The following is a 17317-nucleotide window of genomic DNA, read 5'->3' as shown; positions in this document are numbered from 1 at the left end:
GCAAACACACAATCCACTTTGTTCTCGAACCATTGCCCAACGAACAACTCTTCCAATTGTGAATTTGACGTCAATATATGAGTAAGGGCTCAATATGTCGCCCTCAAGGTCATTCCATAAAATAATGTCACGACTCGAGTTACTGAAAAAAGAGGTGTGAACATCTTCAACCTCTCTGGGCCTTAAGCGTTGATATCGTCTAGAATCTCATCAAGATCGGAGTCTCTAAAATCTTTAACGTCGTAATTAGAATCTTCATCATTATTGGACCTTTCTTCGACATTTGTATCAGTGCCTATCACTTTCGAATGTATTTGTAGATGTAGACTGGGATAGGGTTGTTATACAAACTCTCACCATAATTTGGATTTTCGGGCATCTTCGATGTCCCTCTGCAAATCAAACTTGCGATGTTGACTTATTAGACTAACATTCTCAATGAGCTCTAAGTCGGCTAACTCAACAAATAACTCAACTGGTTCGGGTTCTCATTCCTAGTTGACCACCATATTTCCATCATAGTGCCCAAGTCATCATCATCTAATAATTGCATCTTACAAAATTTCAACGAATCTACAGAGATTGGCAACTTGTAAAATAATTTGGACATCGCCATTCCAAAACGGATAGCTATTTTCGCATTGATCTTTCTTTTTGTTTCTTCCAGCTTCACAATTTTATTGAATTGCAACCCTACACTCTACCGACCTTGAAATACACAATCAACATTACATTCTACAATTTCACCATAAAAAAGAACGTACACTAAAAACACCTAGTTATTCATCTTCACTACAATTTTTGAGCTCTCCTACTAAACACAACAATTTCTCTCTTTTCTTCTATTTGAGTTCAACTGTTACAAGAATGTCAACAAGATCTATATATGCAGCACCACCAAAGTAGTCATGCCAAACAGAATGACTCCACCAATAAAAAATAAAAAAAAATCATTTTTATGGTGGACACGTCATTCTCAATGACACCACTATTTTTTTCTTTTTTATTTAAAAACAATTTTTTTTAAAAAATAGTGCAAAAAAATTTGTGGATAGTGGTGGCGCCATTCTCTAAAGCACCACATAATAAATAATAATTTCACTTTTAAACTAAAAAGACTAGAAAAAAATAAATCTGATACTAGTGACACAAGTTTATATAGTTCTACCAAATAAAATACCAATTTAAATTTTAAATTTAAAAAAAACACATTTAAAAAAAAACTGACACATAACATTGGTGACACCATTCTTTATGGCTTCACCAAATAAAATATTATTTTTATTTTTAAATTTAAAAATAAACTAAAAAATAAACATTGACACATTAAAGTGGTGGCATCATTTTCTATGGCTCTACCACCATTATTTATTTTTTAGCCCCTCAATTATTAAAAAATATTAATATTTCTCTCGTATTTATACAGGTAGTGTTAGTCTTTTTGGCTCCACCAATTTTTACTATTCATTTCAAATCATTTACGTACATAATAAAAAATTAAATTATTTTTATAATTATTCAAAATTTTAAGATATTTTTATAAAAAAACCTTTTATTGTCTAGAAAAAAATAGGATTATAAATCTTCTTTTAAATAAAGTTTACAATTATTATTTTTCTCGTTTTAGCTTTACCTAATTTCTTATTTTGGCTCTATTCACAACTAATATCAAGTTATTTTATGTAAGATATTTATCCATTCATTCAATGTCTCAATAACAAATATCTAAATTATATATATACACAAATATAAAATAGCAAAGAAATATCAAAATGAATTCAACTAAAATTTATTTAATCAATAAGTGGTTAAATATAATAATAAAATATATTATATTCTAAAATAAAGAATATAAAATTTATATTTTAGAGACAATATTATTAAAAATAATTACAAAATAAAATAAATATACATAATATTAAAAAAATATAAAAGAGCGTGTTTTAGACTCGCTTTGAAAGTAGCGTGTTCGGTTGGAACACCCATCTCTCCATATTATCTAAAACTAGGACACTCCACGACAAGAATCCAATCGTAATCCTAGCGTGCAGGCCAAACTAGAGTAAATGACTTAAGACACGTGGTCTCATGCCATTGGTTGATGATCAAGCCCTTTTTCGTCATTTCACATGCTAATTCGGCCTATAAATTAAGATCTGAGCCTCGCTGTTCTCATACCAAATTCATATAACCTTGAGATTATCACTTTGAAGCCTTCTTCGAATTTCCTCATTCAAGGTAATTATTTTCTTTATTTTCTTTCATTATTTTCAGTGTTTTATTTTCAGAAGATTCCGGTAGATTTAATTTTTAATTAATTAATTTATTTCTGGAAATTTCCAATGAATTTTATGAAATTTAGTTTAGGGATTATATTTCCTTTTCGATTTTAGGGTTTTCTTTAAATTCAATCGCAAGTTTTGAATTAAAGCTAGGGATTTCTCCTTCAGTGCTAGATTTTCTTTACATGCAATCGCGAAACATGAATCTACATCTTAATTCTTTAATTTGACATGTAGATTTCCTTTTTCTTCTTTTGAATTTATATTCGAATTTATTAAATGAAACTTACGAATTTGATGCTACTGTTAAGTTGGGTTTTAATAATTTAGAACAAGCTGAATATTTTTAGATCGTGCAGGAATCGCTGATCTATTAAGGCCCCCTTTATAAGATTTAGTATATTTTCTTGAAAATTTGTATCAGAATTGCTTTATTTTCGTGGACCTGGTTGTTGGAAGTATATTTATTCTTGTTTCAATCTATTTAGTCTTATTTGTGTTCTATTTTTATTCAAAATAGATGCAAATTTTCGTCAAGACCCTCACCGGAAAGACCATCACATTGGAGGTGGAGAGTTCTGATACTATTGACAATGTAAAGGCCAAGATTCAGGACAAGGAAGGCATCCCCCCAGACCAGCAAAGGTTGATCTTCGCTGGTAAGCAACTTGAGGATGGCCGCACGTTGGCTGATTACAACATCCAGAAGGAGTCCACACTCCACTTAGTGCTTCGCCTCCGTGGAGGAATGCAAATTTTTGTTAAGACTTTGACTGGGAAGACCATTACATTGGAGGTAGAGAGTTCAGATACCATTGATAATGTTAAGGCAAAAATTCAGGACAAGGAGGGAATTCCCCCAGACCAACAGAGGCTGATTTTTGCTGGTAAGCAACTGGAGGATGGCCGTACCCTGGCTGACTATAACATCCAGAAGGAGTCCACCCTCCACTTGGTGCTCCGTCTTCGTGGTGGTATGCAGATTTTTGTGAAGACACTTACTGGGAAGACCATCACCCTGGAAGTTGAGAGCTCTGACACAATCGATAATGTTAAGGCCAAAGTTCAAGATAAGGAAGGTATCCCTCCAGACCAGCAGAGGCTGATATTTGCTGGAAAGCAGCTAGAGGATGGGAGGACCCTTGCAGATTACAACATCCAGAAGGAGTCCACCCTCCACTTGGTTCTCCGTCTCCGTGGCGGGATGCAAATTTTCGTGAAGACCCTGACTGGAAAGACCATCACCCTGGAAGTTGAGAGCTCAGACACGATTGATAATGTTAAGGCCAAGATCCAGGATAAGGAAGGAATTCCTCCAGACCAGCAGAGGCTGATTTTTGCTGGGAAGCAACTTGAAGATGGGAGGACCCTTGCAGATTACAACATCCAGAAGGAGTCCACCCTCCACTTGGTTCTTCGTCTCCGTGGCGGGATGCAAATTTTCGTGAAGACCCTGACTGGAAAGACCATCACCCTGGAAGTTGAGAGCTCAGACACGATTGATAATGTTAAGGCCAAGATCCAGGATAAGGAAGGAATCCCACCAGACCAGCAGAGGCTGATTTTTGCTGGGAAGCAACTTGAAGATGGGAGGACCCTTGCAGATTACAACATCCAGAAGGAATCCACTTTGCACCTGGTCCTTCGCCTCCGCGGTGGCTTTTAAGTGTGGTGCCGAACACCTGTCCAGTTATTGTTGATGCGTTAAGTTTGTATGTGTGTGGGTCGTATGCTAATGTGAGCTGGCCACTAGGCTGGGGAAGCTTACGAGTAAAAATAATTGCTTTTATCAACGTTTTTAGTTGTTCTTTAGGTTTCAAGGTTCTATGGCATTGAATAAATATGTTTTTGCATTTTGCAGTCAAGTTTCTCTCTTGTTCGAATTTACATGAAGGTGCTAATAATCTATTATTAAGTTATTAAATTATTTATTAGAACTTAATTAAATTTTACCAGATTAAGAGTGATCTTATAATTTAAAATTATCTCATAGTGTTTGATAATTGTTAGATAAAGTAAGATTCGTTCCTTCTTAATATAATTGGTTAAGTTTCTAAACCAAAGTAAAGACTCAGTTTAATCATTATCATTGACATTTAATTAAACATGATATGATTACTGAAATGTGGTAAAGTTAATTTATTTTCTAATAATTTTATAAATTCTTTAGCATTTACGTGTAAAAATTATTAAAATGTTATAAAATTATAAAAGCACTGTCACTTTTTTGCTTTTCCACGTTATCCTCCACGTACCAAAATGTGTCCATATCAACCTTTCTCTCCATGTCTCTCTCCTCAACTAAAATAATTATCCATCACTCAATCCAATTATTAAACTCATCCTCACCCAACCCAAACCTCTTAATTCGCACTAATCACTATTATCACTTTAAGTTTCACATTTCCTTACTTCTGAAACAGAAAATACCAAACCTATGAAATAACCAAAAACAAAAAAAATTATAATCATTTTTATATTTTATATCACTTTTGAAAATGAAATTTTAATAGTCTTTTTATCATTTTAATAAATTTTATATGATTTTATAATAACTTTTAATATTTTTCTATAATTTTTATAATAAGTTAATATTTTATAATATTTATTTTAATTTCTTTTCTAATTTTAAACAAAATTTGAATAATTATTATAACTTTTTATATAATTTTTATAATAATTTAATAAGCCTACACTTCATCAACATTTTTAGCCTTTAACCTTAACATTATCTTCACCATCACTCTTCATAACTTCCAACTCTCTGTCCTAATTGGATGAACCGACCTCCACAATCACTACCCTCTCTTCTGGACTCCTCTTGTTACCCACTAAATAATCACATATTTATCTTATAAATTTATTTTATACTTTATTTAAAATATAAAACATTAAGCATTTTAGGGTATGCTAAATTATGGCACATCTACAATATCAGTGAATTTTTTTGAAATAACTCTATTTGTAAAAAGTTTATATAACTCTATTTGTTAAAAAAAAAAACTAAAGAGCATGGTTTAAATTGTATTATGTATATATATATTATTTTCCTATATAGAATATACAAAATGACAAAAACATCATCAAAATAATATAATTTACTTTGAAAAATGAGATTATTTTGTCTTTCCCAGATTAGTAACTGGTTAATCCGTGACATAACTTAGTTAGGGATTTATAAGGCCTAATACATAATTTTGTACTTAAGTTGAACACTTTTTCTAATATAGTACTTGTATTAAACAAAATTTATACATTTTGGTACCGAAACTAACATTGTTAACATTTTAGTGGTTAATTTAAGTTTTAGAGTTAATTTAATGAAAATTCATAATTAACTAATAATATTAGCAATTAACTTCATCAAATTGACCTTAAAACCCAAAATAATATTAGCAACAAGCTTTCATCAAATCAATTCTAAAACTCAAATTAAACACTAAAAGTTAATATTGTCACCCTCATTTACCAAAATATATAGATATTGTTACATACAAATATCATATTGAACAAAAAATACAAATACTACATTAAAAAGAATGTTAAACTCGATACCAAATGAATTTGTAATAAGTATAAATTAACAAATTTTTAATTTTAATATAAAAGTATTATTAATTTTTTGTCGCATAGGACGCACAAATTAATTGTATTTAAAATACAATAATTTTAATAATTTTTTAGCATCGACTATGAAATCATAAGGAAATCAAGAGGGTGAGGAGAGTATTTAGTAAAAGAGAATTTAAAATATAAAAGGGATTGATGTCTATCTCAATTTATTTAAGGATTTCATCTCAGTTAATCAAGCATCAAATATTTAATAATGATTGTTTGTACATGTTACATCATATTTTAATTTTATTTTGATCACTAAAAAATTAAGTATTAAAATAAAAAAGTGGTAGAAAATAAAATAATGTATTAAAAGATTTGTTACATTGTACTCATTTACTCTATTGCAATAAGTTAAATTTTTTAATATTGAAATTTTAAATTTCAAAACATTAAAATCAATTAAATAAATTGTTGAATTTTTTTTTACTTTATAGTGTTAATTGATTTGTTACTATAATATTGAAAAATTAATTAATTTAATCTCATTCTAAAGTTTAAAAAGATATTTTATATGGCCAATTTACTAAAAAATGCCCCTTTTTTTGTTAATTACCGAAATGGTCCAACTTTTTTATTATTTACGGAAAAGAACCATTTTCCCGAAAAGCGCATCCACGTCAGCGCGTTGTCAAGAGACGTGTCAACAAAACGCGTCCCTAGAGGAGCATTTTGTCCACGTCAGCACAAATCGCACCCTCGTGGACGCACTTTACTGATGTGGTAAAAACGCTCCCCCAAGGACGTGTTTTAGCCCTTGTTTAAATTTTCAAAAAAAGTCATTTTTTTAAATATTATAAAAATAGACCAAATTTTTTGAAATTCTACAAGAATAAACCTTAAAAAAGGTTCAAAGTGATAACACCACTTTTTTTAAGGTGTCACCAATTAATATGGAAACAAAACTTACAAAGCAAATCTTTATATAGATTCAAAGTCTTATTTCTCTTGTTTTCTTAAGAGATGTGAGAAATGAGATATGTGTATATATAGACTCATGAATAGGTTTGCAGCTTGTTCCTAAACAATGTGGAATTCCTTCCTCTTTTAACTAACAACATGAGATTAAAAGCTACACTATATTTTATATTTTTTTACTTTGAGTTTAAATTTTTTACAAAAGTTAACATTTGTTATATTATAAATAAAATTTTAAACTCTATAAGTAAAAAATTATAAAATATAAAATAAGTATGGTAAAATATTAAAAATAAATATTTAAAAATTACTAATAGTTGAGTGATCATTTTGTAAGGTTTTATAATTCGATAGCTAAAAATTATAGTTAAGTAACTACTAATGTAATTTAATCTAGATATAAAAATATGAAAAATAATTATTATATTTTATGTATATTATATATTTCTATAAAAAACTTATTTAACATAATTATATACTATGTTTAAATAGATTATCAAAATACATCTGAAATAAATTTATCAGCATTTATTAGGTGATGAAAATTAAATTAAAATTAGAATTAAAAAATTAATTAGTATAGTAAAATAATAAAATAAGTAAATATTTTAAACAGATATATCAATTTTTAAAATTACAAAAATGCTATTTGAGTGCCAAATATTCACCATTTATTTATTAATCAAACATTCATAATATAAAATAAAAATAAAATTAAAAATTAAAATACAACTTCTAAATTTAAATAATGGAAAATTATTCTAAAAATTAAAAGTACAACTTGAACATTTAAAGTTGAATAGAAAATTATTGCATGTACAAGTTTCATATGTGCAATTTGTTCTCTTTTTAATAGTTCTTTTGTATATGTTAACAATTCTAAAATGCAACAAGAATAAATATTTCAAAAGATAATTTTATATTATGAGAAAATATTAACAAAATATAAATAAAATAGAAATTGCTTTGTAAAAAATTGTAAATATAGTGTAACATTTAGTCTCATATTGTTAGTTGAAAGATGAAGGAATCCCACATTATTTAGAAACAAGCTGCAAACCTATTCATGAGTCTATATATACACATATCTTATATCCCACATTGCTTAAGAAAACAAGGGAAATAAAACTTTGAGTCTATATAAAGATTTGCTTTGTAAATTTTGTTTCCATATTAATTGGTGACACCTTAAAAAACGTGGTGTTATCACTTTAAATCTTTTTTAAGATTTATTCTTGTAAAATTTTAAAAAAAGTAGTCTATTTTTATAATATTTTAAAAAATAACTTTTTTTAAAAATTTAAACACAGGGTAAAACGCTTCCTTGGGGGAGCATTTTTGCCACATCAGCAAAGTGTGTCCACGAGGAAGTGATTTGTGTTGACGTGGACAAAACGCTCCCCCAAGGACGCGTTTTGCTGACATGCCCCTTGACTCTGCACTGACGTGGACGCGCTTTTGGGGAAAACGGTCATTTTTTGTAAATAATAAAAAAGTCGACAATTTCAGTAATTAACGAAAAAAAGGGTTTTTTTAGTAAATTGCCCATTTTAAAAATTAAAATCAAATCAAACAACTCATCTTTAATAATTGTCTATGAAACCTAATTTTTTTATTATATGTTCTTAAATCTTTTGTACTAAGCTAAAAGAAAAGAAAATTCATTTTAATTAATTAATTGATTTTATCTTCCATATTAAACAAAACCCATAATTATTTTCATCACTTATTTACCCGAATTAATTGATTACTTAATTAAGGAATTTATTTATTTTTCGTTTAGTTTAGTATGGAATATTCAAGATTACATAATTAAAAAATTATGTTTCATAGACAATTATTAAATATAAGTTATTTGAGTTAATTCCTTAATGATAATTTAGAAATATAAAATAAAAATTTAAAATTTAGAAAGAGATTAAATTTTAATGCATTATTTTAGTTTCTATTACTTTTCACTTTAATCCTTAATTTTTTTTACCTAAATCAAAACTTAGAATTTTTTTTCCATAACTAAAATGAAAGCGACTTAGAAGTTGAGTAACTAAAATGAAAATGCAAACATGATTTGACATGTACAGTTAACCTTCATTAAGAATTGAACACTTAGATGACTAAAATGAAAGCATACTAAAAATTAGGTGGCAAAATTGAAAATTTTTTTTCTGAAATGACTAAAATGAAAGTTTCTAAAAATTAAGTGACAAATTGAATAGTTTACCCTTTCTTATAAAGTAAAAATTTTCAAATTAAAAGAAAGTGGAAAAAGGAGAAAAAAGAAAGAAGAATCTTAACAAATTTAAAGTTGGGCCTACGGATGTTAAAACTCTGCAGTCTGCATTGTCAGTGTCTTTGGTGGGCTGACATTTGGAATCATGTTCCAACCTTATCCAAATTGAATCTAGTTCCCTCCTAAACCATGTCCAAACAACGACCACCACCACCTACACGTGCTGATTTTATGATTAATAAAACCACGCCGTTTTCAACTTTTCCCTTGACCGTGAAACTCACGCTCGATTTCATCAAACGCCACGTTTACATGTTTATCATAAAAAGGTTTTCCCAAGCGAGTACAGTTCCCTCATCATAATCTCACGATTACAGATTCCCATCACATTAAGTTGCGTGCAACTTCCGAAAATAAAAAAAAAACAAATCTTAAAAATTAATAAAATAATTGTGTAGCCCTTTCCTTATAATTTCCTCGCCTTTCTCAACGAAATAATTAAACTCCACCACCCCCTCAGACTCTATCCGGTTTTTAGGGCTTTTCTAACTTTTCTGATTATTTTTTGATAATCCAGAGTTCAATCATCTAAAAGAAGCCCTAAAATCTTTGAATCAGGTAAGTTTGCAGCTCTATTTTCTTCAATTGATTTCCCCCTTTCTTTTGTGGGTTAAACATCGTTTCTTTATAGGTCGTTGATTGAACTTAGGTTTTTCTGATCTTGGGTTTTGATTATATGATCAAAATTTATATTTATTTCTTTAAATGGCATGCTACTTGTATATAATTAATTTGGATTGAGAAAATTTATGTCTGAAGTGAAGGGTACAAAATTTAATGATTCATGGTGACTTTTTCTTTGTTTATTTTTGAGATACGTTGTTTAAATAGTGAATCTTTAGTTTTTTCATGTTTGGGCTTGTTTTTAATAAACTTGTTAGTTGATTCTTTGATGATATCTGTAATCAAGTTGCAGTATTTTGCATGGATTCAACAATTTGTCTTTTATTTTAATTCTATTTCGTATTCTACTTCTTGGAGGAAGTCAGAAGATCAAATTGTTAATTCGAAACTTAAAGACTTTAATCTTCTAGGCCGAATCTTGGTTATCGCGACCAAGTTTCCGTCTTGTTAGGTTTATATGGTTCTTGTGTTTTGTACAGCCTATGGTTTTGAATTTACAATTATTGTACAGCCTATTCTTGTTTATGCGAGATTTGTGAGGTTGTTGTTTATTGATTAATTAGTTGATGAGAAGCACTGAGATTCTCCACTATTTTTTGGTTGCCCAATTGAATCTTACTTTTTCTTTTTGTTTGGCGTGAAAACTGTTATTATTCTTGATAGGGGTTTATGTTGAATCTGATGATCTATTGATCTGCATTTTTCAGGTCTGAGCTTGTGGTTTGTTAGGCCTCTTTGATCAAACTAAGTTTCATGTCTGATCTTGACGTTCAAATTCCTACTGCCTTCGGTATGATTTCATCTTAACTTCCAAATATTTACCTTTGTCCTTGATCTGCCGCCTGTCCTTGTTAATAACGTGTGTATTTGTTGTGTTAGATCCCTTTGCTGATGCAAATGCTGAGGACTCAGGTGCGGGTGCAAAGGAGTATGTGCATATTCGTATTCAGCAGAGGAATGGTCGCAAAAGCCTGACAACTGTCCAGGGGTTGAAGAAAGAATTCAGCTATAACAAGATACTTAAAGACCTGAAGAAGGAGTTTTGCTGCAATGGGACCGTGGTCCAGGACCCTGAATTAGGACAGGTGTGTCCCGTAACCCCTTACCTTATATCTGTATCTGTTATTGGAACCCAATTGTTTAGTCTGTTATTTTGCGGTATGTATTTAGGTGATTCAACTTCAAGGTGACCAGCGTAAGAATGTATCAACCTTCCTTGTTCAGGTAATTCATAAGTGTGTTTTTGAAAGCTTCTCGTGTTTATGCAAAACGTGTGGTGGTAAAGTTGGAAATTTGCATTTTGTCTTTGGTTATTGATCAGGCTGGCATAGTGAAGAAGGAAAACATCAAAATCCACGGTTTCTAAGCCTGTGCTGTGGAAGCAGGAAATACTATCTATCTGATTAGGACATATCTAAGTTGGTTGGATGACAAAGTATGCATGTTGTGTTACATGTGCTTTCCAGTTCAGTGGATGATTATGATATGTTTGGAAGTTTGTTTGGCTATGTTGATTATATTAGACCTTTATATGTGTTGAAATATTCTGTGGTTTGGTGCTTATTTTGGCAATTAGTATGGGTGAAGAAAAATGACATATAGTAATCAGAGAAGTAATTTGCCGAGCTGGATGTCTACAGTCACAAGCTTGATACTGGGATTTAGTATAATTTTTTTTTAGCTTTTTATGTGACTAGTAAAAAATGATAAAAGATTGGGTTTTTCAATTGGACATCATGATGTTTCGTATTAATCCCAAGAATGATGCTATAATTAAATTAGTATCATTTGTTTTTTCATTAAAATGTTGTCTGGCGGATTTATGCAATAGAAAATGGTGAACCACGCAAAATCCAGTTTCTTAACATCCCCAACTTTATTCTATTTTTATCAAATTTAATATTATATTATATTTATAATAATTAATTTTTAATTTCTTTATAATTATATCACACCCAAAACTCGGAACTTCAAATTCTAGAATTTCGAGGCCTACTTGGATTCGGATCCTTAAATCCTGAGATTAAAATTAAAGGACAGGGTCTGTTTTCCAATGCAATATAAGATTAGAATTAAAGTACAATTTTTAAAATATAATCAGTCCATAACTATATTTGGATCTGACTCAGTAAAGCCACATATAAATGTATGGTAACAGTGGTAAGATTTCAGTCTCTTAGGAGCTATATAGCTGTTTCCAGCTTACATTTGGGTTAAGTGTCAAATTTATAGGAATATAATATCAATTAATATTTTCTCTTAAAAAATCAATACTTATATAAATATAGAATATTATGTAAAAATAAAATGCATAAACACTAGATCTAAATATGAGTGCCTCACTCAAATAACTTATATATATATATATATATATATATTATTAGAAGGTATTTTAATTTTTATTTAAAAATCAATAAGAATTTATATGCTGATGCTATTTATATTAATAAATCCTAAATTTTAATGTAGTATGTGCATTTTAATTGTATTATTTATATTTTATCACATCCATCAATTGTATATCCGTACTTATTATTTAATTCTTTTACTAAGTTGGTGTCTCAAGTCAATTGGACACCGACTTAATTAGGAAAATTACCAAAACGTCTTATAATTAAATAAGTTATATTATTTAAGGGTATTTTAATTTTTTATTTTTAAAAATTGCATGAGGTTGAATTTGAACTGATATTATTTTCTTTAATAAAATATTAATTTTATCTCAATTGGGAAAAGATGAAAATATCATCATCACATTACAAAATAATTTGTATTACTTTGAGGGTATTTTTTATTACATTTATTTTATATGAAAAATAGAAAATTCACATATATAGCAAAATTTAAACTCATGTCTCCTTAGCATTTCACTCACATTTATATCTTACCATCCAACAATATTATTTCTTATCAACTTTTACAAATATATTTGTGATATAATTTTGTTTTTCACAAACATAGTGAATGTGCCATAATTTAAATTCTAATGTTGATTTTTCTTCGATTAACTTTTTACGTACTCTAAAAGTACTATATAATTGGAGTGCATTTATTATTATTAATCTAATGTATTTATATATTTGAGTTTTTTACTCACAATTTAAACTAATCTTTTTATTTTAATTTCATACATATTGTGTTGGATATTTGAGTAGCGACGATAGAACCTGAGACTTGTGTGGAAATAAATAGTAAACTTCAAAGCATGAATGACACTTTCCAAAGAGAACTATTTGCCCCCACACAAAGTTACTAGAGGGTTAAGACCAAGGTTCTCTCGGAATACAATGATATTTTGAATTTCCTTTGATTAGCAAAATCAAGGAATTTCCTAATTCTTACTCTATCTTCTGAAAATAAGATTGATAGTAATTGTATATTTTGTGAGCATCATAATACTTCTATTTATATGCACTCAATGAATACAATTTGAAAAGCCACAACGCTTCATATTGGACATACTCCTTGGAAGAAACATGCCCTATGAAAATGTATTCATTGGATGATAAATCATCACTTTTAATTTGAATAGTGCTTATGAATAATTAAATTTGTAAGATGATAAATCATCACTTTTAATTTGAATAGTGCTCATATTAATTTACAATTTTTACTTATCATATTGCATATGTGTTATTATTAGTTTCAAACCATATATTTTATTATTTATTATATTTTATTTTAAACACATCCTTGTATTCTATAGATGTGGAAACCACGCACATGCAATTGTAAAAGAATTTCTAATATTGATAATGTTGTTAATAGAGTTGGAGTCATAAGTTAACTCGACACTAACTCAAAATTGATCACAGCACCTTGATAAATTATTGCAGTGCATTTAGTATTCTTAATATGATGCATTTATGTATTTGAATTTCATTTTACTCACAATCTAATTTACCTTTTTTTCTTTCTCATATTATTATTAATTAATTTCAAACTATCTCTCCATATGAGAAAAAACCTGAAATAACCTACTTTCTCGACCACCTTCTTTGAGCAATAATACATGCAATGTTTTCATGAGTTTGTTTGCTCTTACATCAACAATTAAATTTTAATTAATTACACATTGCAATTCATAGGCTGAGCACAAGAAAAGATGATAACAAGTTCTTCAAACAATAAAACGTTTAGGGTCTAAGATGATTAACAAGAAGATGGGACATGTTGAGACAACAAGCAAGAGAGTGGTGCAGTGTTCATTAGAATTCGACAAACAAGAATATAAAACCACATTAATCCGATTTAAGATCAAAACCCAATTTTTGGGGGGTAAAAAAAGAAACGAATTTGGACAATCCGAAGAAACGACATAGTTGATCAACCACAACTAAAAATAGCAAAAAAACTAAAAAACATTCTTACTACAAGAATTGAAACCACCATAATATTTAATTATCTTGTCCGAACCAGCCGCTGAAACTAGAGGAAGAGAATTTTGCTCCACTTAATCTCCCATTTATTTCTTCTATATAACCCTTCCATCCCAAATTTTCATAGGGTTTCACTCAGAAATTCCCCTCCTCTTTGCCGCGTCGTCGCTGCGCGGCGCTCCCCCTCCGTTTCCACCTCCATCTCAGGAAAAAATAATATAAGATAAGGTTAAGAAAAAGCAGGCATGAAAATGCCATGGATGAAACTCATATGTCTTGCGTTTCTATTTCTGTCTTTAAGAAATCAGATATGTTACGGTGCTCCGGACGACTATGACGACTATGATGAAGAAGAGGAGCCAAAGGAAAAAAATCCACCGGGACAAGACAAATGTAACGGTATATTCTTGATGTATACATTCACGGAAAGGAATAAAGAGTTACCCCACGTAAAAAACGTTACAGCTCAAGCATGGTCGTTTAAATCCAAGGCTACCCTAGTGAATACTGGGTTAGAAGAGTTAAAAGGATGGAAGATGTTCATTAGGTTTCAACACAGAGAGGTACTGGTATCGGCGACGAACGCCATCCTCGTCGACGGTGCTGGTGATTTTCCAGCGAAGGTCGAAAAGGGTGCAACCTTATCAGGGTACCCCAACACGGATCTCAAGACCTCCGTTGATACTGCTGGGGATTTAACAAAGATGTCGACTGAGATTGAATTCACCGGTACCATGTTTGGATTGAACGAAAAAGCAATTCCCCTCCCCAAGTCCATCAGGCTCGCTAACGACGGCTGGAAATGCCCTATGCTTACTACATATCGTAAGTCTTTTTATTATTTTTGGTTATTTTCATGATTGTTAAATTGTTTTGTTTGATTATACAGGTACATTTTTGACCACATGTTGCCACAAGGACCCAAAGTACAAGAGTCTGAACCAGTCTGCGAAAGGAAAGTACACGCCTAGGCAATATGGAGACGTGAACTTGATGTATGATGTTCTTAAATCTTATGAAGGGAGCTATGAGGCTCAAGTAACCATAGATAATGATGGTACCTTAAGTCGGCTTGATAACTGGAACTTGACTTGGGAATGGATGAGAGGCGAGTTCATTCATTCCATGAGAGGAGCTTACACTCGGAGAATCGAGTACTCCGATTGTATTTTCGGCTTACCCGGCCAATACCTCAAGGGCTTCGATTTCAGCCAAGTGATGAACTGTGAGAAAAGGCCTGTGATTTCGGATTTGCCACTTGAAAAAGCTAATGATACCGAGATTGGGCATATTCCTAATTGTTGTAAAAACGGCTCTCTAGTGTCACCCGTGATGGATGAAAACAATGCAAGGGCTGTATTTCAATTAAGGGTGTACAAACTACCCCCTGATACACCCAAAACCGTCTTGTATCCACCCCAAAGATGGAACATCACTAGCTTAGTCAGTGCTCATTACCATTGCAGTGCGCCCGTCCGAGTCGACCCCTCCGCATTCCCCGAAGCCACCGGAACCGGCGCCAAAACCTACGCGGTAGCAAGTTGGCAAGTTGTGTGCAATATGACCAAACCGAAGAAGAAGAGAGCCAAGTGCTGCGTTTCCTTCACGGCTTATTACAGCAACGGGGCGGTTCCGTGCAGTACGTGCGCTTGCGGATGTGACGATAGCCAAACCGATAAATGCAATCCGAGTTCTCGGGCGATGTTGCTTCCACCAGATGCGCTTTTACTCCCTGCTGAAAACAGGACGGCAAAGATCAAAGCGTATGCAAAACTGAAGAAAAAACCGGTGCCCAGAGCCATGCCTTGCCCTGATAATTGTGTGGTTAGCATAAACTGGCATGTGAGTTCCGATCATAAGGCTGGATGGACTGCTCGTATGACACTGTTTAACTGGGGAGAAACACAGTTTAAAGACTGGTACGCTGCTGTTGAATTAAAAAAGGCAGCTTCTGGGTACGACGATGTGTATTCATTCAATGGGACCAAACTGGTTTCCCCTAAGAACACCATTTTCTTCCAAGGCTTGAAAGGGTTGGAATATTTAATTGAAATAAAAAATGGGTCCAGTGATAGTAAGCCTAAAGTGCCTGGGAAACAACAATCCGTTATTTCATTCACCAAGAAGAAACCTGAAGCAATTAACATAAGAAAAGGTGATGGCTTCCCTTCTAAAGTCTTCTTCAATGGAGCAGAATGTGCTTTGCCTGATAGTTTACCAAGTGCTGCAATTCTTCTTTCATCCATGCCTCTCCTCTTCTTCTCTGCCATTGCTTTCTTGCTCATCACATATCCTTTCCATTCATGATTATTGGCAAGTCTTCTTCTTCTTTTATGATTTTAACTCAGTAACACTTTGAGCTAAACCCATCCATCACATTACTTCTTTTTGATACTTCAGGGAAATCAAATGATGCATTGTTGATGGATATACAGAGGAGGGCGGAATTGAAGAGTCGGGTTATTCGTTCAATCACAAAATCATCTGTTCAATGTTTTGAAAGATTTAAAACAAAAAAAATTTAGACCCAAAAAGACAAAAAAAAGAAAAAAATTGTTCAAAATATGGGTCTGAAGCTCAAATCTGACCTGTTTTAATATCATGCAATATATAATTTTTAGCTGTAAAGATTATATATATATATATATATACCATATACAGAAAATTATAGAGTTAACAATCTGAATGAAACTTCGAATTTTGTGAGAAGTTTTAGATGTATGAAAAATGTGGAATGGAATTCCATAGAAGCAATACTTTTGAGTTTTTAAACAGATTTAAGATGTGCATACCTGTCTCTGTCTCAAAAGATTCTCTATCTCTCTCTTTTTTTCCTTCATTTTTTTAAAGGTTTTTTTAAATTATTGTTTCTTTTTCTGATTCTGATTCTTCATAATGGTTAAAAATTCAAGAATAACTTGAGGCAGAAGGAACTTTGAAATAAACCCAAAGCTTAAATACGTTTCTTCAGACAAATTACTAGGATTCAATGGTTCTTTGGAAAAACAATTCCTGTAATGTGAATGCAAACTCCCTTAATGTATACATGATGGTAATGTTTTTGCCCAAGGAAAAAAAACATGAATATTCTTTGTTTAAGATCAAGCAAAGCATAAACCCTCGATAAAGTAAGTAATAAAAATGATTCAAAAGAGAGAGTTAGCATTATGTTATTTCCACTCTTCATTTTTATAAACTATAATAAGGTG

The 17317-nt window shown here is 31.1% G+C and overlaps 3 protein-coding genes across 3 annotated transcripts; all 3 read left to right on the top strand.

The window, feature by feature from the left end:
* Positions 1 to 2158: 2158 nt before the first annotated feature.
* Positions 2159 to 4147, top strand: LOC108464014 (polyubiquitin). Its single transcript, XM_017764070.2, has 2 exons — positions 2159 to 2238; positions 2803 to 4147. The coding sequence occupies exon 2, from the start codon at positions 2803 to 2805 to the stop codon at positions 3946 to 3948; it is 1146 nt and encodes a 381-aa protein (XP_017619559.1). The 5' UTR covers positions 2159 to 2238; the 3' UTR covers positions 3949 to 4147.
* Positions 4148 to 9401: 5254 nt separating this feature from the next.
* On the top strand, positions 9402 to 11273 carry LOC108461222 (protein translation factor SUI1 homolog 2-like). Its single transcript, XM_017760977.2, has 5 exons — positions 9402 to 9663; positions 10437 to 10519; positions 10609 to 10814; positions 10900 to 10953; positions 11051 to 11273. Exons 2-5 carry the CDS (start codon positions 10483 to 10485, stop codon positions 11093 to 11095), a joined length of 342 nt encoding a protein of 113 aa, XP_017616466.1. The 5' UTR covers positions 9402 to 9663; positions 10437 to 10482; the 3' UTR covers positions 11096 to 11273.
* Positions 11274 to 14077: 2804 nt separating this feature from the next.
* Positions 14078 to 16882, top strand: LOC108462681 (COBRA-like protein 10). Its single transcript, XM_017762601.2, has 3 exons — positions 14078 to 14933; positions 14998 to 16421; positions 16509 to 16882. Exons 1-2 carry the CDS (start codon positions 14354 to 14356, stop codon positions 16413 to 16415), a joined length of 1998 nt encoding a protein of 665 aa, XP_017618090.1. The 5' UTR covers positions 14078 to 14353; the 3' UTR covers positions 16416 to 16421; positions 16509 to 16882.
* The last annotated feature ends 435 nt before the right edge of the window (positions 16883 to 17317 follow it).

Source organism: Gossypium arboreum, chromosome 13, assembly GCF_025698485.1.
Source record: "Gossypium arboreum isolate Shixiya-1 chromosome 13, ASM2569848v2, whole genome shotgun sequence".
Lineage (NCBI taxonomy): Eukaryota > Viridiplantae > Streptophyta > Magnoliopsida > Malvales > Malvaceae > Gossypium > Gossypium arboreum.
Note: the sequence above shows the minus strand (reverse complement) of the source record. Positions and strands in the feature narration are given on the sequence as shown.